Genomic DNA, 25,573 nt, shown 5'->3' with positions numbered 1-25,573 from the left:
TTTGAAAGCAGCGTTACCTCTAACATTATGCAGGACTTTTTTCTCTGAAAACAGGCTGTGACTTTCATTACTTTAAATCATTTTTGTACACTTTCAGGAGTTCTGAAAATGAAATATCACTCTCATTTCAATGTATGAGAGTACGCCCCTAAACACTTGCCCTGGGGTATGTTCCTTTCTTTGTAGTTAATAATTGATGTTAACATCAGACAATGAAGTACGCAATGTGACTGAATCTTTTTAGCTTTGATAATTATAAATGGATGAAACGAATGATAAATAATATGTTCCTGTTTTTAAATAGCTGTTAAGATTTAGAGAATAGAAAGCTTTTGTGAGGACATTTAAAATAAAGTCCAAAGTATATTGCAAGTCTTCTATAAGTTCAAGAGACTTCAGTTAAAGACGCTTTTCTTTATTTTTCAGCCATTCCCTTAGGAATTATAGTTGTACGAGGAGACTGTGACTTGGAGACCTGTCGTATGTACATTGACCGTCTACAAGAGGTGAGTTTTTTGTGAATTTAGGTATCACGTATTAATCTATATTATGCTGCTTTCAGTTCTGAGTGCAGAGGTCTAATAGTTGCAACAACCCTAAGTTAAGAGCACTGCAATTTGCCTACCACTGACAAGAAACTTTAGAGTAATGATATGATAATAAAAGCAGGAGTGACGCTGAAAAATATTTTCTAAACAGGAAATGGAAAGTCATATGGATCCCTTTTAAGTGATAACAGAGTTGATATGTATGGGTGTATTTACTTTCCCTTGAATTGGATTGGAATACCAGGACTTTCCATATACCTCGCTGGAATTGCATAAATTATTGATGAGAAAGTGTGTTATGTAAGGATAAACATTGTGGTTTTCAAGTGGGTCTAATTATGCAAATGTTATTCTCTAATGGACCAATCTGAGACACCAATAAACAGTACAAATATCAACTAGAAATTTCGAAATACACAGAAATATATGCTCATGCAACTAATAATAATGTTGCTCTTATTGTCTTGAACACCTTGCCTCATGAGAGTTCACTCTACAATAAAGTCTGGGAAATGGAGACTCCAAATGCCCCATTACCTGAATAATTTTCATTGCATAAGTCTTTGATGATAAAACTAATGGATCTTCATTCATATACTGTCTCTGACTTTATTTAATCTTTTACTTATGTCTTTCAACAACATTTACAAGTGTGAGGACATTAACGTAGGTTTCTAAATAGGTAGTCCAATTTACATAGGAGCTGTGAACCCTCTGATCAATTTTGGGAGCCACTGACTTCCCTGTGGTTTTGGAACTGCACTTGCAGCCTGAATGGGCCTTAGTATCTCACCACAGACTTCCACTTCTTTTGCTTTTCAGTCAGGATCCCCTTCATCAAATGCAGTTCTGAACATTCAGACTTAAGGTGTGGCTATTATCAGACATAAAGCCATGTTGTAAGGTGATGCATATTTAAAGTATCCGGTGATAGAAAATTACAATAAAATAATTGTGATGGTGTTCTTAGCAGTTTACAAATGCAATCTCATACTGAGCTCAGGCAACTTAATGGCTTGTATTGGGAGGCAAGTAGTTGTACAGCCCTGGAGGAAGCACAGCTAGAAGTTCTGGTTGAGTTTACCTATAGTGGTTGTAGAGGAACTGTGTTTCTCCAGCCTTTTGCAGGGTTTGTACTACTTTTTTGTGTGTTTGATGTGGCTCAGACCCGTTAGCTGGGAATGGAGGCGCCACGGTTTTCTGCACTCTGCCAACCTGCATGCCAGCTGGCGAGCTGTGGTTTGTAGACCAGGCTTTGTGGTAGGCTATGTCATGAGCTATAAAACTATTTGACAAAACGTCTATTAAAATAAATTAGATTCCTGAACCCTGCTAAATACCAGGGTATTTATCAGGACATGATCTCCCTGCCATGAGGCTGTCTTAAACCAGGCAGAACTGCCAGTGATTTTCTTTAGTGCATTATTACTCAGAAATAGTTGGGGAAAAAATAATTATAGATTTGTCATCTTTTCTTTCATTTTGTTGCTGATACTCTAAATTTAGATAGTTTTCATGCAACAAATAAGTCTGTGATATATAAAGATTCATTAACATAATTTCTATATTTTTAAAACTTTTTCTGTTGACAAAATGCACGCAAATTTAAACTTTAAGTGACCTTTCCATGACTATTCAGTGGTGTTTGTTTCATATGCTTAAAACCAGCGAGAAATACCTGTAAAATTGTTTGTGTTTGCGTAACCACTTCAGACAGTAGAACTGCAAGCAACTCTTGTTGGTGTAATTTTATTTTCATCATCACTGTGTCTTTCATCCTCCTGCTAGGACCTACAGTCAGTAACTTCTACTACACAGAGAGTTCATTACCAGGTAAGATAAGCTTTCCTTTTAATATCAGAACAAAAAGAGGCTTAACAATGTGGACTGCACTCTTTGAATCTGAATCCAGGGGTTTTTTTGTTAGATACCTGTATGTTAGGTGAATTTCTGATTATCATTTACCCTCAAATGTCAGAGGTTCATTCTGCTTTCTCTCAGACAATCCTTTTCCTTGCAAACCTTATGGAATCATCTTTAAAATCAGCGCAGCACAATGATGTGAGCGGTATTGTAATAGCAGTGCCTTGCATATTGAAGTGAATGAGAGAATATATCCTATAGGAAAAATGACAAAAGTAAAATTGTTTCTCTGTCTGAGAAACTGAGCAATAACACGTTATATTGCATAGCTGTACTAATAGTCTTTCACCACCAGTCATCTACTTTTAGTTTAACATAATCTTCAGAGTAGGGTTTTTTTAATCCATCTTGGGTAAAGATGTGTCTTTTACATGGGACAAATGTATTCTAGTTCTAAGTGGCTAGTTTTTAAAATTGGTCTCTGTGCATTTTACAACTTTATTCTACAATTTATGTAATGCCAGAACTTGCCTTTACAGTTGGAAGTTCTGTTCAAGAATCCATATTTCTCTCAGTAAGATATTGCACTGCACAGTGCCTAGATTGGGAGCAAACTAACGCAGACTAACTCTACTGACTCTTGAGCTGATCTGGCGTTATTAGCACAGAGACTTGACACAAAAACTTGGTCAGCTGACCCAGCACAAGTTTGCACAGTGTTGGTAGCCTTTTCCTAGATTTAACAATGTGAGTCTTGGGATCAGCAGGAGTGAGTTCACTGAGAAAGTGATTGGAGATCCAGCTAACAGGAACCATTTGCGGCAAAACTGCAGATAATTTAAATGATTACCTAGGTGATACAGAATTCCAGTTTGGCAAGAACGCCTGTAAATGCGCTGATTGCAGGAAGACATTATGAGAAAGTGCAATTTGGCATGTGTTCTTGGAGTTGCCTTCTCATACCGGTTCATGGTTTGTTTCTGCATTTCCCTGTCCAATATTAACCTCATATTTTTGAAATTTGTATCAATCATTGCCCTGAAACTGAGTTTTAGAGCAGTGTTAGTGTCTAATGAATTGGCTAATAAACCAGCATGTATTATTCTGTTCCACTCATTATAAATTAACCTAAGTGGCTGCTGACTGCTCCATGCATAGGAAACTGCCTGAGGTAAAATGAAGGATTAAATCTGTGTGTATGGGGAGGGCCAAAAGAAGGTATAAAATGTCAGAAATCAGCCCCATACTTGGCTCTTAACCTCTGCAGTTATAGCAGTATATAAATTAACTGCCCAAATGTCTTCTCTAGTGCACATCACTGTGAAATCCCTAACATGCTATCTATTTTTTATGATGCTACATCTTGAATGCACCCCCCCTGTGTTGTGTATTCAGTGCTTGTTTATCCTGGATTCTTCAAACATTGGTTTATTCTCAGTGGGGCATTTCTACAAACTGTCTTGTTAGGTTAAAATGAGGTTTGTTCCATTTTTGCTGGTATCCCTTACATATTACAGAGAGGGGAAAGAACAGGGGATAAAGGGCATGAATAAGGTGCTCGAGTTGATGGAACTGTCTTTTTACCTTGCTAATAAGGTGTCATGGGTACTTTTAAGTCTCATAAATGCAGTTCTGTTGCACGATTCCTCTGCAGCTCAAAAAGTGGGGAGTCAGCAAGAAACATCAGCAAGCCCAGGTGCAAATGGGAAAATTGTTGCTAGAGTGGTTTTTCATTCTGTTTTGTTTCTCTAATAAGTTTATTGCTCATAAAGCATCTTTCTCATGGGCCCAAGACTTCCCAAGCAAGTTCTACAGTTGAACTTTAATGAAGTCTTGGAAGGAGCATACCACAATACAAAATTTGTGACTTGAATTTACATTTACCAGCATTACCCCTATGTTTGTTTTCCCAGCATTATGTACTCTGCTAGGACTATGATTTTTTACTCATTTTTCCTCTTTGTATCATCTACCTTTTTAGTATGCACTGTTATCTTTGGATGCTTTCTTCCTTTCTCCCTTTGTGTCCCAGTCCTTACCTGTCATCAAATAGCGGGTTAAATATTAAGATACATAAAGCTTTTTGCATGTGGATGTATAGATATTAGCAAACCTAATGGATTTCAGAAAATCCTTGGCTCTCCCACATATACCTCAGTTGCGCCACAAGGAAATCTAAGCATCCCATAACTCCATAAGCCCATATTAGAGAAAGACATAGGTGTATTGTAAAGCTGATGTGTAAACCACTGAGATATGTTATTTAGTCCCTGTGTGCAGAAATAGTTCACTTTATGGAATGTTACACTGTTGTTATGTACACAATGTACACTTCATCTGTCTGATAATGCACAGAGGTTGGAGACAAAAACCTGTACATGAGAGCAAGGTTTATGAGATCAAGTGAAATCCCTAAATGTGGGAGACAATTGAGGCTGTTTTATTTTTGTCAGGGTGGCTATAGATGCAGGTGTGTAACATGCATCAGAAGACATATGTGTATGCATTTTTTTCAGTCAAGCAACGTCTGTAAGATGCTGTAGTGACATTTCAGACAAGATCTGTTGCTAGGACTGTAACCAGACTTTAGGGTACTGAGGAGAAAACAGATGAGTTGTCTGGAGCCATCTTTGCTTTTCTGTCCTGGATAACCAGAAGGGAAAGGCAGTAATAGATGGTTCCAGGCAATTTCAGAGGCAAAAGCTAATAAGATGAATCTTGCAAAAGCTGTCATGATACCAAATGAAATTAATAACATTTTGCAGCAGCAGCATGCCAGGCGCTGATATGCGTTCAAATGGCTGAGAAATGAGTGTCTATCAAATAATCATCATCAGAGCTGCTTGAAAACAGCACATAGTGCGTGCAGGCACCCTGCTGACCGGGACACTGGGAAAGCTGCTTGTGTGTATCTGAACAACATCAGCATGACCTCACTTTTTCTCAGGTGGCTGAAAAAGTGTCAGGTACCTTTAAGTAAATCAAAGAGCATTGTCTGCCTCTTAACGTTGTGAAGGCATTATTTGCTCTGTAATTAATCTGAAAATTGTTTGATCTGTTTTACCCAGAAATGACAACTTCCTTCAGCGTTCCTTTGAGATTCTCCCCAGGATGAAGAAAGCAAACTGCTTCTTCCCCATGGTCTTACTGACACGAGTCTGGGCAGCCTGGGGAATTGAGCTGATGAAACTCCCATTTTTCTGTCAATATATTCTTTTATTTTTTTCATAACTCTTCTCACACATGGCTACTCGGATAAGAAGTATTTTAGAAAATGTCAGATGTGCAAAACAGTAAGATAAATTGCTGAGAAATATCTATTAATTCTAGGTTTTCATAACGATGTAAGCACTGGGCAGTAAAAGCAGAGGAAAATATATAGGAAAGTGAACTTCTGAGACTGCATAAATGTTTCAGATGTGTTGGATGTGTTTAATACACCCTAAACTTCCGTTTTGTGTTGGCGTTTCTGTATGTTTCCTCTTGTATACACAGCAGCCTCGCTTTCCTTCTTCAAACCATGCGCATGGTGCCACGTGCCTGAGGGAGTGGTGGCTTTTGTGTCACTTGGAGTCTCTCAGTTAGGCTGGGTGCCTTTCTTCAAGGTCTGCTGTAGCTCAGACTAAAGTTGTGGATTTCTGCGTTATGCTAGGGGTTAAGCTTTCATAGCCCTGTTGTCCCATCTAGCTGAAAACCTGTGATTGTTGAAATCTCTTTGGAACTCACTCTTGCAGCCAGCCTTTACTTTCTGATGTTGGACCTTCAAACAGTGGCTGATCTGATAAAGCTGTACAATTCCCAATACAAAAATTGTTTGTCCTGCATCCTGCTTTCAGGAGAGGTGCTGGGCTCCTGTGTGATATTTGAAGTCCCAGTGAGATACTGTACCCTGGTCTGTTTTCACCAATCTATGCCCATGTTATAATATATGTACATATACATTATTCACATTCTGTGCTTTCCATGCACAGCAACGCTTTTCTCAAAGGTACCTTTCCTCCCCATTGCTGCTTCTTTTTCCTTTCTCGCCTTGTGATTTGGTATACCACTCTGTAGTCTGTTGTCTGAAGGAGGAGTAAAGTTTAATCCTGAGCCAGTATGTGCCTGAATTTACATCATTTATAGATGTGCTGATTTTACTGCTGAAGATGTAAATAAGGGTAGAATCTGGCTCTATACAAATTTTGGGTGTGTGGCCAAGATCCATGCTGTTGTGTTTTGCCCTGTGCAAATCTGTTTGTGTTTAAACATTGTGTCGCAGTGGCTTTAGGAAGTTGGCTGGCCATCCACTGGCAGCATGGAGCAGAGCTGTGGCCACCCTCTGCTTTCTGAGATCCTTTTTGCCTCTCCAGCTCAGTGAGAGCTGAAAAAGCAACGGGCAGCCCGTTTGACTCCTTGGTGAGTACAGGTCAGGAAGAAAGTCATTGTTCCTCCCCAGTCATTTGGTTTGGTTCCTGAAGTAATGTCTGTTGGCTCTCAAGAAGCAGGTCTTTTTAGCTAGAACAGGGGCATGTTGATGTAGGATGTCTGTGCTTGGCTGGTGGTGGTCCCCAGGTCTGCACTCTCTGTATTCTGGAAGCAGAGGATAATTTTTTTTTTACCCCGATGTGCATTTGGGATAGCAGAGACAGGTAAAGTGGGCAGTTGCTTTGAGTGGCAGGTCAGGAGAGGGAAAGAATGTAAAAATATTGAGCTAGAATAAAGGAGGGTGACTGACACACAAGAAACAAACATGGTAATTAGAGTTCATGGCTGTTGTTTGATACTGATGTGTATCTTTGACCTCTTTCACTGCTCTCTGTTCCTGTGTCTCCACAAATAAGGGGGAGTGTAGACAGCTGAGAAAGTTGTTTTTTATGCAAAGCTTTTTCATGTTGCTGAGCTGAAGGGAAGGGAATAGCTGAGGATGTGGCTGAAGCTAACTATATCAGTTTACTCTGTTCTGTATTACAGTCAAGCCCTGATGTCAGTGAGAAGCAAATCCAGTGGGTTTGGGTTATTGTAGGCTTTGCACATTGTGCGATGTCAGTAGAACAAAATGAAAAAAAAAGCAGATACTAGAAAACAGTCCTTTTTAGAGAGAAAAAAAAGTTTGTTGGTTGGTTTTTAATGTAATTTCCCTGCCCTATTCAGGACCAAGAAAGCTCTTTCCCCAGAGTACTTTCCGTTCAGAGGCTGTCTCCCAGATGGTGCTTCCTAGATGGTAAGTGCATCTCCCTTCTCTTGTGCCTAGCATGCTGCTGGCTTCTGGTGTGTATGTAAAGGACGGTGCATCTGAAAGTGTTACTATGGAGGGGTAACTGTTCCTTCTTGTTACACTCAGCACATAAAAAAATGGAGCTGAGTTCCCCCCTTTCCTCTCTGAAAAATGAATCAGGCCTCCTTTCATCTAGCATCAAAATGTCTACTGTAGCTTTGTCCCCTCTGCCCCAGGAGACACGTTCTTCTAAGTGTGGTTACGGATTTGGTTTGTTAGTGTCTCTGCTGTGATGAGCAGCACTTACTGCATGGTATTGCCGGGACTCAGAGCGCAGCTGCTTGTGGCAGTGTGCTGCTGCTGGAAAGGCTGCATTTTTCAGTCTGGTTTCTCTTTAAGTACTATAGTGTTTAGGTACTTATGGTGTTTAGGTGATGGAAATGTATCTCCCTTTCCCTGTAAAACTACGCTTCAAAAGCACTTCATGTAAGTCCCTGGGAACTGTGCTTGTATTTGACCCAGGCTTTGTCAAAGCAGACAGCTTATCTGTGCTTTACATCAGGCTCCAGAGCACTGAAATTAGCAGCTAAAATGGATGGCATCTGCTTTTGCAAAAGCTTCGGGATGAGGAGATTGAAATTTTTATTGTTGTAAACAAAAACAATTTCTCCTTGGCAAGTTCTAATTGCTTTTCCTTGTCTCTCATGAGGGAAGTTGATAAAAAACATACTGAGAATCTGTTTGGGTTTTGGAGAAAGCTGAGTGGGTAGATGCATTCAGGTTTTGTCTTTAGGGATTTGACAGACCCTTGCAGTGCCAAAACCCACAATGCTACATCACTGTGCTCTTGCGTCAAAAGTCCAGAATGAACAAATCTAATTTCACCAGCCAAACTGAATGCAAAGCAGAAACAAAACCCCCACATCTGATGAAACACGTCGTAGGTAATAAAATACTTTTAGGTTTAGTAATATAAATTATTTGGCAGTGACAAGATTCCTAATAGGTACTTTATTTAGTGACTCTCCTCTATTTTAATGTGTTTTTCATTAATAGCATAAATTTTCCTTGAGCATATTGGTAATTCATGGTGAATGTCTGTGGCCATGCATTTGATTTACAAAGAGTTCCTGAGCACGCTATTGTTCTTTAGATCCAAAATTTGAATTAATCCTATTAGACCCATCAATTTCATTATGTACTTGCTATATTCTCATCAGAACAATGCAGCTTTTTCTGTCACATTTTAATCTAATCAATTCGGTTTATAAGCCTGAAATCCAGTTTACACATTTTTAAAATATATACTTCAAGTTAATAGTTTTGGTGAATATTGTTCTGTTAAACCTCACCTTTAAATTCACTATTTAACGGGATAGGAATATGGACATAATGAATCAGATTATGTTCTTGTGAAAACAGTGTGATTTCACTGATAAAGAGGTTGCCTTAAGTGGTGGTGCTGTTAGCTCAGCCCATCTTGTCCATGTGGTTCTGCTCAGGCCATTTTCTTCACTGGGGCTCTATTGTTTCTGTCTTGCAGCAACTTCTGCTGATCGTTTTTACCGCATTGACAGATCTCAGGTAAAGCTTTATTCAGTTACCATTTCTATGGATTTTTTTTTTTTTTTTAGGCTATGTCAAATGCAGCTTAAAATGAATGATCTTTCATTCCTCCTGTGTGTTCTAAAATGCTACTGATGTCTCATGAAAAGTAGATAAAAAATTCTGGGCCATTTTTAGTTGATGTAATTCATGTAATTTCACTGAAGTTCTATATCTACTGACAATCTGCCCTTCTGTTTACTACCAATCTGATGTACAGATCAGAATTTTCTACATTTGTCATCCTTATCAAGCCTTACTAAGGGCATCTGTGTGGCACCAGATTATTTGAGTTTGTTTTCACTGATGCTTTTAGTCATCAGAAATCTTGATCCTATGTGTGTGTGACATGGAATAGCTATGGAAATTAGGGTGATGTTACAAATTGAGAATTATGAATCAAATATTCGTAAGGAATCCTAAACCAGTGTGTAACTCAGTTGGATTAAAACCTGTGGTATAGATTTGACAATCTGAATCTATTTTCTAAAAGACCTTTGAAAATTTTACAGATCTTTTGGTGCTTCTGGTTTGTAGCCGGAACTGGCCAATTAGTGGCTCAGCATTAAGTGCAAACTGTTGATTTCACACAGTGGTCATTTGTTTCTGGTCCCCCTGAGAACTGTGCAAGTTGTTCCTAAATCACATGGACATATGACTGTTTCCTAGCAAAAGCAGCTGGTGGTCTAGTTTGAGCAGGAGGAGCTGTGGCTTTGGTTCAGAGGTCCCAGGTTCAATGTCTGCATGGGACTTCTTTGCACACAGTCATATAAATGCTTTGATGAGCTTGTACTTTAACATCTGGAAAGCAAGGGTGAAGAAGATGCTGCTAAAGCAGGGGTCCTCAAACTTTTTAACCAGGGGGCCGGCGCGCGGATGCAGTGGCAGGCAGTCATCTGCGGCTGCTTGGTTCCCCCCAACCCCCGGCGGGGGGGGGCAGGGGGTTCTGTAAATACCGGGGGCCGGATTGAGGACCCTGGGGGGCCGTACCCAGCCCACGGGCCGTAGTTTGAGGACCCCTGTGCTAGAGGTTAAACTGGGCAATGTGACTCTAGCTTTTTCTGCATTTCTGCAATACTTGACTGTGTACAATTGGTTGTTTTTCCCTCCTACTCCTTTGCCCTGTGTTTCTCTGGGGAAAAGATAATACTGTGTGATGTCTCCAGCACACAAACTGTGGGAAGTTTCCTGCTCATTCACCTACGTAGACAGACCTACTCACATGGTGTTTTTTGAAGGACAATGAGCCTTCAGTGTCAGTAACAAAAAAGAGGGATTGAGAAAGAGAGCTTTGGTAATGGAGATGTGAAACCAGAATGTACAAGCAGCGGTGGTCTTGGAGAGTACCCCCAGACAACGAAAATTTCTGTCAGCCATCGTTGGAGGGCAGACCATAGGTGCTGGTTCTCATTTTGAAATGCAGTCCTTGGCTTTTTAGGTAGACCTCCAGTTTTACAGCTGAATGACATGGAGTCTGAGCAGCAGCCTTTTAAGTATTGCTGTGAGAGTGAGGCTTGCTGGTTGGGAATTGTGTTTGAAATTGATGAAATATTTATTGATGACTTCAGTGGCATTGGTTTCAGTGAGGGTATATGTGTATATATATATATATATATAAAAACACAGAGTCCCATGAATGTGCTTCAGAGACCCTGATGCGCACCCAGCTTTCCCATAGCCAACTGGCTGCTCTGAGAGACCCGTGATGCTGCAGGTTTGTTATTTGTTCCTTGTATCACTCCAACAGGAACATTTGCACTTTGTGACGGAAATTTCGCAGGACGAGATTTTTATTCTGGACCCAGAACTGGTAATGTCACAGCAGGTGGGGACACCACCAGGAATGCCTGATCTGGTAGTGGAGCAGGCCTCTGGGTGAGTGGTGCTGGGATCTGGCTTTCAGCAGCCGTATTAGAGTGGGACATCTCTTTCCTAGTCCCTTTTTCTGAAGGACTGGGAGATGTGGGAGGGCAGATCTTAGGTGAGGAGCTGGGGACAGGATCAGATGCTGCCATGGTAATGACAGGACAGTTGAATAACATTTACTTCATTAGGTGTCCTGGAGCACACAGCAGAACTAATGGACTTTGGCATCTTTCAACCTCCTCACACTCCCTGATGTATCTGTCCTGCCATAAATCTGCATCGATTGAGTTACAAACCCCTTCTCTGCCCAGTCAGGGCTCTGATGACACTGTGTAAGGCCCTGAAGCCCTTTGTGCCTAAGAATGATGGTGTCTCTGTTTCTTCTCAGCCTCTGGGCAGACCAGAAATGCTCCTATTCATCTTTAGGAACAGTCTTAGTCTCATAGCGAATTAAACTATTTTAGCTTTCTATGGACTGAAAAGTGCTGGGAACCAGTAAGCATAAGAAAACTTCAAAGTGGAGTATGTGAGAAAATTTCTGAGGGGTGAATGCCTTTCTCTTCCTTTTTCCCTCCATAGAATATCAGATCGGTGGAACCCTGCGGTTCGGAAGAGGATGCTGAGTGACAGCGGCCTTGGCAAGATTTCCCCTCACTACGAGGTACCTGACAAACAAAAGGACGCCAGCCAGACCCATATGCTGCAGTAAGAGCCCTCTGCATTTTTCTGCTTGATGATGCACTGTCACCGTCACCACACAGCTCCTAGTGGTTCCTTTAAACCTAATGAATTGTGCCAATGCCGAAATTACAGAAGTCCTTTTGCTTTTTCTAGTTTGCTCCTCCCTTCTGTTTCTTTCTCTTTCTCCATTATTATATGTTCTTGCCTTTGTTTTTTTGTCTGTGGCACCCTGCACTCTTAATAAACCTAGATCCAAGTTTCCAAAAGTAAAGACATTATTTTGGGTGCCTGAAGTTCCAGCTAAGAGAACCTTCATGGCAATTGATTCTGAGACAGACCGAAGCACTCACCCTTAAGGTAGCCCTGCAGTGTGACAAAGCAGAAACCTCTACAAATGGTACTTACTTGCAAAGGTGTAGGCAATAGTTTTCATATAACCTTGAACCAGAGATACTATTTTTGGTGTATGATGATTAAACAGTGGTTTAACTCATACATCCCCCATGTAAGAGATTTCTACCACCACAATCCTGTTGGCCATGTTCAGATTTCTGTAAAAGCATCTCTTCTTCTTCTTCCCTATTTTAGAAATGGTTCTCAGCGTTTTTGTCCTTTTGCTTTAGATTTTTGAATCCAGTGGTAGATCCATAATTGCTAAAAAAGCTGAGCTGGGAAGCACCTGTCTGAATTCTGTTGCTGGCTTTGAAAAATTCTGAGTTTTTGGGGTTGTTTTTCCCCCCTCCCCATGTACATAATGTGTAATTGTGTACATCAATTATACTTTATGCTTCTAGTTCTACTGTGTCTGGATCCCTGTGAACCGGTTTTAAAACTTAGTATAGAGAAATTTGAAATAGTGACCATGTGGTGTTCTTTCAGTTTGACTTTCTGTCTTGGATGTGTGGGGAGGGGGGCTGCAAGGTGCCTGCCAAGTACAGCTCCAGGGCAGATGCAGTGGATGGGAGGCTGCATAGTTGTGTGGCTACAAACTGGAAGCTGCTGACAGTAGAAAGAGATGTCATGGTGAGAAAGGGTGTTCTGAGTAGCACTGCCAGGACACACTCACCTGGTTTTCTCCCATTACCCTGTGGGATTCTGGATCAGTTCTTGATTTTGTGCTCTTTGCAATGTGAAGGATGGTGAATTCAAGTTCAGTTTTCTACAGACTGGAATGGCAGGGCCCAAAATTTGGAGCTGGCAAAGCTGGGAGAAAAATGATGCTTAGGCACTTCTAGGCAGTGTGGAGAGATGGTGACAACATGTGGACTAACTTCTAATTGATAAGAGGATTATTTTGTTTACGTCAGCATGACTGGAAGTGTATGTTTAGCTGGAACAATTATGTTTGGTAGATTTATTAATTACAAGCAAAGTCAGTAGTGCTGCCCAGAGTAAAGCATACCTGTCACTGCCTACTGTGAGGTATTATTTTCTTTATAGCTTATCTAAACTTTTAATTGTTTTGGATGAAATTTTTTGTGGTCAAACTCAGTCTTTGACTGATTCTTTCTCTTTTTCGTTTAGTTAAAACTTTTGCAGAAAAGCTCAGTTGTTTCTGAAGACAAGATTCATGGCAAATGTGCTGCTTTAAATTACCTGCCTTAAAATAAATAAATCCAGCAGTGGTTTCCTGAGACATTTTAGTGCTGGTGATGGAATGAACTTCATTGCAATGAAGTTTGGAGGCTTGACATGTAATAAAGTGTCGCTGTAGTACCAGGGAGGTGCCTTTTCCTGTCCTGAGAAAAGTACCCCTGGGTTTGCCCTGCTGATGAGGTGGTTCGTGTGCTTTGGAGATAGCTCAGACTCCAGAGCTTTGCTTTCCAAAGTTTGTCTGCACGTGCTCATAGAGGAGTTATGCCCCCCACCCCCCGTGCTTAATAATAGTTGCAGGGGTGCCCACTGGGCTGAGGGAAGGGGTCTGCGCTTCTCACCTGCTGATGTCCAGCAGCAAGGAGGAGAGCGAAGCAGCCATTGTGGTCAAATAGAGGTCGGTCAGGAAAAGGTGTACAGAGGAACAGCGAAAACAAGTTGCAAGAGCCAAAGGAGTAGAAACAAAAAGGGTGTGCAGGAACTTGAAGAGCGGGGTTAGGGGATGGGAGCTGGCAATTAGGAGCACGGGGGACATTCAGATAACTGAGGAATCAGAATGGGAATAACAAAGAGGCAGAGGACGTGGCATGCAGATAGGTAAGAGATGAGTGAGACAGGTTAGGGGCATGGAGGAAAGGGTCTGTGGCTGTTTCTCTCCAGAATCTAGAGCTCTGGGCTGATGCAGGTTATTTATTTTACTGGTGGGAGCTCTGAAGTATGTTTAGACACTGCCTCATTTGCTGGCAAGGTGTAAGGTGTACAGTAAATGAGGTGTGGGATTGCAGTGGAGAAAGCAAAGTGTAATTGCATGTAAGGCAGTTGGATGTTGCTCTGGAGGACTGGCTTCTCCCCTCAATTTCCCTGACAGAATTTTTGAATGATGCAGTTTTACAGCAAGGTTTTCACAAATGGTCAGTAACAACGGGCTCCTCATTCTATGCATGTCCACTTGAAGTACGATGGGCTGCTGGGAGGCCATTACAAGGAGACTGAAAAGAGAGTGAAGGGCTGGAAACTGAGGAAACAGGCTTTCTGTGTACCTCAGGTTGCATTACTAAAATTAATGGAAAGTTTGTGCCTGCCTTCCTTCTGTCTCACTTGCCCAGCTACAGAATACAGACAATATTGCAACCTCACCTTAGAGGAGCATAGTGAGGGTAAATTTCATGGTCACAAGAAACTCAGATACTGTGGGGACACACAGTCGGAGATGCTTAAGATAAAATTAATTATTTTACATTCTGTGCACAGTTTTGGTAGTGTTGGAATAAATAAGTCTTAAGACTGTGCACTGCATATACAAAACACAAAAGGATGTCAAGCAGGTCTCTTACTTAAGCACTGAGGCAAGAGTCCAGTAGAAGAAAGTAGTGACTTATTAAAGGTTGTCATCAGGGATGAAGTGTGATGCTCAAATGACATGAGCTCTGGCATTTATAAGCTTCTGGATGCTTGACTTTGAAACCTAACCTTATAGCCTGGCACTTTACAGAAAAACTTCAAAAGCACTATTATGTTGCGGCAGGTGAAGTAGCTCACAGGTACTTTGCAGAGGTTTGTCCCTTCAGAAATTAGTTTTCAGATAAAACCTGTGGAAAGGATTTTAGCAAAATTCCCAAAAAGGAATGTGGCAGAGCACAGAGGGGACAATTCCTCCTGTACATGGAATTCTCATGGATCTTTTAAGAGTCATCAGCATCCAGTGTTTTACATCTGGTCCAAAACACTGTATAGCATTTCCAGCTCAAACTGCAATATCCTATAGCCTGTCACTAAGGCAAGTGACAGGGACCTTGCTGTGCGAGAAAGTCATCACTTGACCCAGTGGGGCTGTTTCCTCAGTGGTAATTTTTCTCCCAGACTGGGGTTGGGAGTGATCCTCCTCAGATGTTAGCAGCAGATTAGACCACAGCTCATCATGGTATAGCTGCAGGCTGCTTAGAGTCTCTCTGGCATCACTATACATGCATATACGTGTGTGTGTGTATACACATACATAAAAAAACCAGCCTCTTTAAGATGAAGTCATTATTTATGACAAGTGAGGACTATAGCTAAAAAGACAAAGTATGTAAATAGGTCCCTTAAATTACTTCAGTCAATGAAAGTGGGGAAGAGAATATGTGATCTAAAAATAATTACAATGTTTGGTGTTGCTTTTGATCATAAGCTGTTGGGGTAAAAAGTAATTTTAATGTAATGGTTTTGAGGTAGGGGTCTTTCTGAAAGAAAATTATTTCTCCTTTTTAATTAAGTGAGCTTCATGTTAGTTAATTTTCAGGTGGCTTTTGACTAATGGTATTTCATGTTTTGCTCCCTTTTCTGATGGCTCTTTGAAATGTGACTGATGTGTGGAGTAGGCAGGACATGAAATAGCATCTTGATGCAGTAACCAGGAGCTGGGGCAAATCATAGCTTAATAGGAACATCAAATTAGTGTGAAAGGTGTATACAAAGAAACAACAGGAAAACAACTGGACTACTGGTACTTGATCTTGAAAAAGGCTAAATATTCTGGGCTGCCTCCACTGAAACATGTAATCGGACTCTTCCTTTGAATGTGGGTGGGTTCATCGTCCTCGTATATCCTGTGTTTAAATGGGGCAGTGAGATGGGGATGACCATCCTGTTGTAAACATTCATTGTTGGCCGTGCATTTCTGTTCCTAGTTATGTGTTTGTCATCCTGTTATGTGATGAGAGCTGGAAAATTGAATAAAACAAAACCACAACAGTATACAAAACTGAAAAGGTGACTATACCTTGGTAGAGGTTTAATCTATGTCTTTTAATTGAAGCTATTAATTTTCCCATTGTTTGGGGCAGTAACAGCCACTTTTCTAGCATCTATCCAGCTGTGATGGTAATGTGTTTCCCAAGTTGCTAGCTGCATTGTCTGAATGAAGTGCATGGCTCGTGAAGGGTGGGCGAAGGTTGGCCAGAATGCCATCTGGCCTTGTCAGGGAGAGGAAGAAAAAAATGCCTGTAGGGGCTGGAAGGTGGCTGCATTTTTTACTTTCTACTAAATAGGCATTAATTGGCTAGTAATATTGCCCAGGCACTGCTTTATGAGCCAATAATAACCTAGTTCCTGAGAGGGAAGAATAAAAAGGCTAAATGCCAATATCATTGCCCAGGAAATCAGTGCAGATGTTACGAAGTGGTTTAGTTGGGTTTTTTTTGTTGGTTGTTTGGGTTTTTTGGGGTTTTTTTTGTTTTTTGGGTTTTTTTAAGAGAAATCTGTGTGGTACCAGGTGAGAAGAGTATCAGGTATGCCAATGTGTGTCTAGAAAGGAGAAGGAACGATCATCTGGTGGCAGTTAAGAAAATATAAAGAGGTCAGACTTAGGATTTGAACAGGCTAAGCTTCAGCTGCCTAGTGATAGCGAACCTTTAAAATTTCGAAGGTTGGTGAAGACTTGAAAAATCCGAGTGTTTCCCCAAAACCCTTGCATTGGATAACTTGGTGTCTGCTCTTAAATAGGAAGAGTGGTCTGCCCTGGTGTGTTTTGGTAGCAAAATCTGAATTAGTTTTCTGGTTCGGATTTAGTTGAAGTTGCATTTACAAGATGAAGCCACAAGAGTGAAGTGCACATGTTTTAACCAGCTATTTGAACACCTGTACAAATTACTTTCCATTTTTTAAAATCCCAGATGAGGCTTCATGAGTACTGATTGCTTTCAAACAAATCTTATTTAAATGAAGGCATAAGTCACCGTTTCACCTTCACTGTACATTCCTGTGTAGTTCTTATAATAGAATTAGAGCATGATAAAATTCCATGTCTTTTTATGCTCAACCCTCCCTTTTCTTTCTCTTCAGTTGTCTTAGATATGTTTAGAAATAGCTTGCAAAGCACCACTCTTACTATCTTAAAGTGGAGCTTGAGAAAGGTTTGCTCTCCACCTCTTGCTAGGAAAGTGATATTAAAAAGAAGGGGGCCTTAGTAAAAGGAAAGATGGGAACTTAAAGAAGAGGAAACATGATGTAAAAAGAACTGAGAATGATTCAGGGACAGGTAAAATGGGTTAAATAGGGAAAGTACTTTGAAGAAAGCAAAAAAAAAATTATAAGAATATAGCAAATGGATAAGAAATTGTTTTGAGGGAAAGCAAGTTAACTGAATGCGACTGAATGGGAAAAAGTGATGTATCTCAGTGTGGGGTCTGGTCCTGTATTTTGAAAGCTGTCATTATTGTCACAGTGATGCAGTCAAAATACTTAAAACCTTGTGCATATTCCAGATAGAGGTTACAATTTATCCACCATTAGTAGATCTTTTCTTCAGCTGCTGCTGTAAATCTTCCCAAACTCCCGTTTCTGGACGCTTTCTCGACAAAGAAGGCAACTGTTAATTTTTTTACACTCTAGTGCCCAGGTATAGCAAATAATGAATTTTATGTACTTTATGCATCTATTTTGAACATTAATTCTCTCCAGATTTTTCAGTGGGGAAAAAAAAGTAATTGTTGGAATTCTTTGGAATTCTACCTTGAAGGTATGAGCTGGCAGTTCTGAAAAGATGTATCTCTGCCCTTGTCATGACCCGACAGACTTCCCATCTGCTATTCAGAGTGGGGAATCCACTTCACCGGGTGTGGGCCCAGGTGGTGTAAACAAACACTAGGACTTACCGTGTGATTAATATAATAAACAGCATAAATCAGTGGCCACAAGCAAGCCACTTTCCCTGTTAATATAATGGAGGCAGTGATCATATGCCGCTCACCCTTGATAGTATTCTAATAAACAACACACAGAAAGGTAAAAAGATAGACTACAGAGTTGATTAAAACATTATAGTAAGCTACAAGTGAAAGAAAGTAAATAGACATACGACCGGCTCAGAAGGAAAGCGCAGTGTGACGATGATGGAGAATCTCAGGCTGGCTGAGAGGGAGCTCCATCGAGCGCTGAGTCAATATTTTATACCCTCGCAGTCACGTAGGCTTTCTGTATGGATAACTTCAATAAGCAAGCCTTTTTTATCAGTTTAGACACAACACGATAGTCTTACAGCACTGGATGTGTGCTTCCCCTCAGCTGATAGATCGTTTTTATTTTCTGGGCTCTGTTCCCTTTGAGACAGAGGGTGCGAGCAAGGCAGTGTTATCACATATGCACAGCAGGGATCTGCCTCAGAAAGCAGAAACTACCCAGCCTATGCCCACTCCTGCTCCTCTCTTATGGCTTCAATGGCATCGTCCTTCTTCAGCACACTTCTTTGTGTTTTTTTCCAAACAGCCTGAACCTCACAACTCTTTCTCAGTCCCTTAAAATCTTGCAACGTAACAATGAAAATCTAGCAGGTTTTTTGGCAGTGCTTGAATAATTTTTCTTGAAGCTTCATTTCTTGCCATCCAGAAAAAAGATTCAGCCTGACAAACAATAGGGAGGTTTTTAAAAATGGGGGAATTTGGCTGATAAAAAGGAGTGTTTTCTCTGTGAGATCCCTACGTTTTAAAAATCAAACTCTTCCAGAAATTGTTTGAATCTTTGGTTTTCTCTGTATAGTCAGTTCAGTATAGAGGTACTTAGATCAGGATAGTTACTTTTATTTTGTGGTACGATCATTGAATACAAGAACAATCTGGATACTGCAGCACTGCAGACAGAAATACTTCCCAGTGAAATTCATTTTCTTTCCATATTGACAGCAAAGAAAAATCATGCTTAGTGCCTTGTGTTGCTTTGCGGTCTGTGGGATTTCGAAAGTTTCTTTAAGGACAGCTACTGCTACTGGTATCTGATACTATTTGGAAACTAATTTGAGTGTCCAGCTTTTTTGGTTTTTATTCTAGAAGTTCTCTTTTTTCCCATATAGAGCTGCTATACAGCAACCTCAAGTACAGTTGTAGATACAGAGTATGTATGAATTTGTCAAGTGATTTGTCATGAAACTGGAAATAAGACTTCTACCTGGACAAATATTAATTCACAAGTTAATTTTAAGCCTCTCTCACATTGTTACTGAATCGGTGCCTGCTTTCCCCAAGCAATGCCCTTAGTTCTACTGATGTTCCTCCCTGTGATAACCAGGAGAAGGGACTCCTGGGTGTGTCTGATCAGTAGACAAAACTTGACTCAACTGCAGAAAAAGGAACACAGTTCAGAGAGGAAAACAGTGTTAAAATCACAGGAGATGGACAGGAATATTGGTACCAAAATATGTACCAAAATATCTTTTCAAAGTCTGGCCTGCATTAGATATGCTCAGGATATACCAAAAATGCATCATGTGCAGACTGTGTATGTCAGGTAAACACAAGAACAGATGTTCTCAACTCCGGATTCAAGAGGCTTTGTGCTACTTCAGCCATGTTGGCACCATCTCAGAGGTGGTTCTGGACATGGGAAGATCCTGACATTTTGCTCTGATGTCTGAAGATACGGAAGCAGGATGAGGGAAAGTGTTACCACGTCCAGTCCCTGCTATGGCAGGGGATGAGCCGTGGCTCTCCGGCAATTGCATCCACCGGACCTGAGAGACCTTTGCAAATGGCGATGAACTTTCAGGAACTTCCGATGTCACCTTTAAGTGATTGAATACATGGAAAACCTTATTTAATCACCTCTTCCCCTGTTAATTAGTAGAGTTTTAATGTCACCAAAGTCTGGCCTTATCTACAGAGAACTGGGGTGTAGAAGAAGAATGTTTTTTACTTATTAAAATCTGTGCAACAATCATTAGTGTTTGGTACTTGCACATCATCCTGGCAACCCCTCTCCCAGTAATACTGAGCTTTAGGACACTGTCTTTTTCTTCTGCTTTTGTTAACTGTAATTGGAAAAGGAAGAAATCAGAATTTGATTTAGATTTGCATGTGTATGGCCTTGTTTGTGTATGCAAGTGCAATGCAAATAGTGTTTTCTTCCAGAATTAAGTCTCCAGCCTTTGCTGCTGAGGTACCGAATTGCTAAGGGGTTTTAACAACAGTAGGCATATCTGATGAGGTGGGTTTATGTTTCTGCCCATTTAATATATGGTGGAAATAGAGTACATCCTGTACTGCATCCTGTAGGATGTTTTTTTCTCATCGGTACTTATTACTGAATAATGTTATTATTCAGAGTGTAGCTCCCCAGAGGGGACTGGGTGGGATTTTAGCTTCCTCTTCTCCCACCCGCTTGCCCCTGAGCCCTCATTCTGAGGGCTCTTGATTTTTGTAGCATCTCAACACCTGATGCACAGCTGAGGAAATTCACCCTGCTGACAAATTATTTTGGCAGACAGTGACATGCAAAACACTACCACACACCACGAGACTACAAATTGGCTTCTTTAGAGAGATCTTGAGTCTTGACTGGCATCCTGCTTTCCAATAGGGAAATGCAAGCAGCCCAGCTCTCCTCTTCTCATTGGGGTGGTTTCAAGCAACAGGATGTGGCATGTGCTTGACAAAGGGACCTTCCTACCTAGATGTTGAAAAAGTCAACTACCACCTAGCTTGAAAATGCTTTCTGAATAGTTCCACTAGATAAGGGGATGAAAATGAGTTTTACATGTGGAATGTGTTGTGGGGTTTTTTTTGTTGGAGTGTGTTTAAAAGATAAAATTTATGTTGACAGAGTACAGATAGCTGGGTGCCTTGGTTTCTTTAAGTGGTTTACCATAACAGCTATAAATCTGCTTCCCATTCTCTAGCTGATAGCCAAGGCTGAAGCAGTAGAGTTCTTTCTTTTTTCTGTTTTCCTGTTACAACTCTTTTATTCCCTTTGCTTCCATCCTTGCTTGCTTACTTTAGCCCTTGGATTGAGAAGCAGAATCTGTGCTGAGAAGTAAAGCAGCTCTACAGCAAAGGAGGCACTTCTTGTACCGTCGTTTTCCGTTTGGCTGGATAAAAGAACATGACATTTGGTAATTTGATCTTTGGGGCCTCTGCTTTCCTGCAAGTGTCAGGCACGTGGTAACTGTGCTTGGCAAGAGAAGGGTAGGGGAGAGAGTGGAGCCAACGATGCTGCTGTAGAATGTGAATATTCCTGTCTTCAGCTTTATGGAGTGGAAACAGCAGACCTATGGCCCCCGGTGACATTAAAGGCACTAGAAGAGGGGTTATCTGGGTTTTACTGGGGTGATGTAGGATGATCGACAGAAAGAAAGCATGTATTCTTCTGGGCTCATTTTAAGCACTATTACAAAAATATGTTGAATATCCTCCAGCATGGCAGGCTTCCAGTCCAATAAAAGTTGGAAGAGAATTGAACCTTTTAGTTTTAGGTAATATGTATGGCTGTATTTGTGTGTACTTGTTACCTATTTTTAAGAGGTGAAGTAAGCAAAAAAATGAACCCAGCCATCCCAGTCCTAGTTTTCTGAGCATTGCACAGGAATAGCAATGCTGTGTCCATGTGCTTTGTCCCTGCCATAAGGAGCTGCCATCTGCTCGCAGAGGAGACTGGTTCTTAATGTGCTCTCACTCAGTTCCAAGCTGTCTTATCAAAGCCAAAACTAATAAGCTTCAGGGCATGGTATGAAACAGAGTCCTGTACATATGTAACAAGCACATTCAAATATATAGTGTGTGTAAGCTTTCACACTAGGACATGTCATAATATGTGTTCAGACTGTATTTATTGATACCCTATTCATATTCCTAAATTCTGGTTTAACAGGCTTGCAAAGAGAATGGAAATGTAGTTTGGTAAAATAGCTACAAAGAAGTACTACTTTGCCTGAGCTGACAGTGGTCAACTATAAAAAGTCAAACCTTTGCTAACTTGCTCTAATTCTTCAGATATCTATGTTAGGATTTCAGGTGTGGCTGAAAACTGGAAAGTGTCAAAAAACATTCAACAAAAAGCTAGAGACAAAGCATAGTCATGTGAAAATAGGTAAACTTTTGAGGCTTGCAATATAGTATTTTAGACCCACAAAGTTCAGAGTGTTTTGATGAGGCTGGGAGCAATATTTTGACATGAGCCTTTACTTGACTCATTGAATGACAAGTGATGATTCTCACTAGGCCTGCTTGAAAAATACATTGGTGAGCTGCTTTTGATTGGTGGAGGTGTGCGTGAAAGAGGTTTATTTCTTCTGGAAAACGTTGCTTAAAGCAGAAAGTATCTGTGAATGTGGGGTGAGTTTAGTGTGCTTGGGTTGGGGTGAGATTCTCTGGTTCACTTGGGAGCTGCTGAGGGAGGGACAGGGAGCATGTTCCCCAGGCTGTGCATCTTGGCATGGATGCTTTGCAGGGAGCTGCCCTTGCTCTTCCATGTCTAAGGTGCATGTCCTAGTTCCCTGGCTGCAGGCTTACATGTCAGGGCGTAGGAGGTACTGCCTCTTCTTAAAATGCCTGCCAAAGGATTTGTTGGGTGAGAGGAGAAACTGCTGAAAGCTTAAAAGCATTCAAATGGGGAGGGAGAAAGGTCCCTGCTTGCTGGCTGCTCCGCTGTGCTGGGGAAGGAGTACTACAAACCCATAGCTTTGTCGTGGGAGCTGAGGCTGAGTGAGCATTCAGCAGGGCTGGCCCAGGCGTGTGCGCAAGGGAGGGAAATACATGAGAGGCAGGGCCGTAACACATCACCTTGCTGAGGTTCCTGGCAGTGTTGATGCCCATGGGCAAGAAGGGACAGATGGACCTGGCTAAATTATGCCAAGAGCTGAAATTGGAGAGCCAGAAGTGGCTTGGAGCCAGTGTAACCCTGACTCCTAGATTCTTGTTTCTGTGCAAGGCATCCGAAAGTGTAGCACAAAACCATGTCTGAAACTCCCATTACAAGTTCTGTTCTCCATTAATTGCTCTATAGTAGGAGTATAAAGGACTCAGTAATTCTGCTGTATGTGGGACATGTGTGTTATTCACATTGAGGTGATTTTTAAATTTTTTTGTTTTTAAAGATGGCAAGCAAGTGAGGGTTGCTTAGAGTCTAGCAATTATGGAAATCAGGCAACTTATTTATAAACATAATTGCGAGAATCTGTTTCTAAGGGATTCTTATGTTTCAATATCTCTTCTCCTAAAACCACTAAAGGATATTTATCAGGAGTGACTGGTTTGCTTTGTGATAACAAACACACCACTTAGGGCAACTTCTACATTATTTAGAATCATAGACTGGTTTGGGTTGGAAGGGACCTTAAAGATTGTAGAATTCCAGACCCCCTGACATGGGCAGGGACACTTTCTACTAGAACAGGTTGCTCAAAGCCCCATCCAGCCTGGCCTTGAACACTTCCAGGGATGGGGCATCCACAGCTTCTCTGAGCAACCTGTTCAGTGCCTCACCACCCTCACTGTGAAGAATTTCTTCCTAATAGCTAATCTAAACCTACCCCCTTTCAGCTGAAAGCCGTTTCTCCTTGTCCCATCACTACAAGCCCTTGGGCAAAGTCCCTCTCCAGCTTTCTTGTAGGCCCCCTTGAGCTACTGGAAGGCTGCCATAAGGGCTCCCCAGAGCCTTCCCTTCTCCAGGCTGAACAACCCCAACCCTCTCAGCCTGCCTTCACAGGGGAGGTGCTCCAGCCCCCTGATCACCTTTGTGGCCCTCCTCTGGGCTCACTCCAACAGCTCCATGTCCTTCTTCTGTCGGGTGCCCCAGAGCTGAACGCAGTGCTACAGGTGGGGTCTCTTGCGAGCTGAGTAGAAGGGGGGAGTCACCTCCCTTGACCTGCTGGCCAGGTTTCTTTTGATGCAGCCCAGGATACACTTGGCCTTCTGGGCTGCAAATACACACTGCCAGGTCATGTTGAGCTTCTCATCCACTAACACTCCCAGGTGATTCTCCTCAGGGCTGCTTTCAATCCATTCTCCACCCAGCCTGTATTTCTGTTTGGGATAGGAACCCAAATTGGCATAAGATATTTGGGTAGTATCTCAAGACATCAAGCAGCTGATGTGCTTCATCTTCATCAAGCCTGAAGGCCAAGTGGGAATGTGTCTTCTGAATCAGAGTATACCTGATGTGCTTGCAGTGTGGCTGTCATGGCTTTGCAGTTAGTAAAATAATTTCTTTCTTTAGGTTAAATAAAAAGTTAAAGTCATATCAAAATGACCTCTGGGTTAACCTATTCCTGGAAAAAGTAAAAGTACACAGATCCATTGCTGAGGAAACACACCAGATTTGCTACCTAAGTGCACCTAACACCTTTTTTTGATTTTTTTGTGTAGAATGTTAAGGAAGTGCATATACCTAGCCCATTAGTTCCCATTACAGGTCTTTATTAATAAAGAGCTTTTTCAAACAGCATCCAGTCTCTTGACATCTAGTCTGTTGTTTTGCCAGCACCATTATGTGGTGTGGCTTGATCTCATTTTTTTCTTAGATCCACATCAACTACTGTCTTTCCTTTGCCTTTTGACCCCCAAATTCACCAATCAATTGACACATAGATCAGTGAAGTTTTTGAAGGTTTAATTCAAATCTGGGAACAGAAGAGTAGCATTTCAAAGAAGCTTGCATCAGTCCCTCTTCAAAATGAGTCTTACGTTCCCCTGAGATACTTTGGTGTCATGTGGTGGTAACAAAAAGAGGGGCCAAGTGTTTAAAGAAAACTCAGCCAAACAAAAAACCAACCCAGGATCACTCTACAGTGATCCCGCTGGTCATTTGAAAATACCTTATTTTTTCAAGTAAATAACAAGGCAGTTTTCTTACTTCGTGTTTTGACCTTTATTCCAAGGTAGAACTATCTTTTTCAAGATGAATGTGTTAGAACGCTTCTTTCTCCTTCTTCTTTTTTAAATCAAGGTTAAGCGTGTTTGGGTTTACATCTGATTTTGCAATAAAATCTTTTATTCCCTTGTTAAGCAGCAATTCCCAGGCAGCTCCTCTGGGTGTCAGTACAACTTCAGCTATACCTGCGGTGTGGCGTTCCAAGCCTTCATTCAAAGCATTCCACAGTGGACAGAGAAATGGTAAGAGGTAGAAAGTTAGATAGTAGTGAGGAAACATATGGAACAATAGAAGGGACACAGACACGCCTGAGACACAGCAAGGAATACATCTGAGCTGCTCTTGTTTTCCTAAGAAGCACCAAGCTGCATTCCTGTGTGTTGGACTGTTTGTGAACAGCCCGAGGCAATAGTTTATGTGCAGGTAGGAGCTGTGGCTGCTGGAGGAAGTTACAGAGATGCTAGAAAAAGTACTGATCCTTGCCTTTAGCAGAATTCGAAAAAATGGGGCTCTCCAGATTGTTGTTACAGATTAACAGGACATGTCTGAACAGATTTCTGCAAAATAATAACTTGAATGGATTTTTTTTTTATTCAGGGAGCATTGC

At 41.3% G+C, this 25,573-nt stretch overlaps 1 protein-coding gene across 6 annotated transcripts in view; it reads left to right on the top strand.

The window, feature by feature from the left end:
* DGKI (diacylglycerol kinase iota) overlaps positions 1-25,573 on the top strand; it is a 233,885-nt gene that overhangs the window by 161,068 nt on the left and 47,244 nt on the right. For all 6 annotated transcript variants that reach the window (XM_055712413.1, XM_055712412.1, XM_055712411.1 and 3 more), the window contains 6 exons: positions 427-506; positions 2,337-2,381; positions 7,545-7,614; positions 9,152-9,192; positions 10,961-11,088; positions 11,659-11,784. In XM_055712413.1, coding sequence (XP_055568388.1) covers positions 427-506; positions 2,337-2,381; positions 7,545-7,614; positions 9,152-9,192; positions 10,961-11,088; positions 11,659-11,784 — 490 coding nt within the window. The remainder of the gene's footprint in view (positions 1-426; positions 507-2,336; positions 2,382-7,544; positions 7,615-9,151; positions 9,193-10,960; positions 11,089-11,658; positions 11,785-25,573) is intronic.

Source organism: Falco cherrug, chromosome 5 (genome assembly GCF_023634085.1).
Source record: "Falco cherrug isolate bFalChe1 chromosome 5, bFalChe1.pri, whole genome shotgun sequence".
Lineage (NCBI taxonomy): Eukaryota > Metazoa > Chordata > Aves > Falconiformes > Falconidae > Falco > Falco cherrug.
This window is presented reverse-complemented; position numbering and strand designations above follow the sequence as displayed.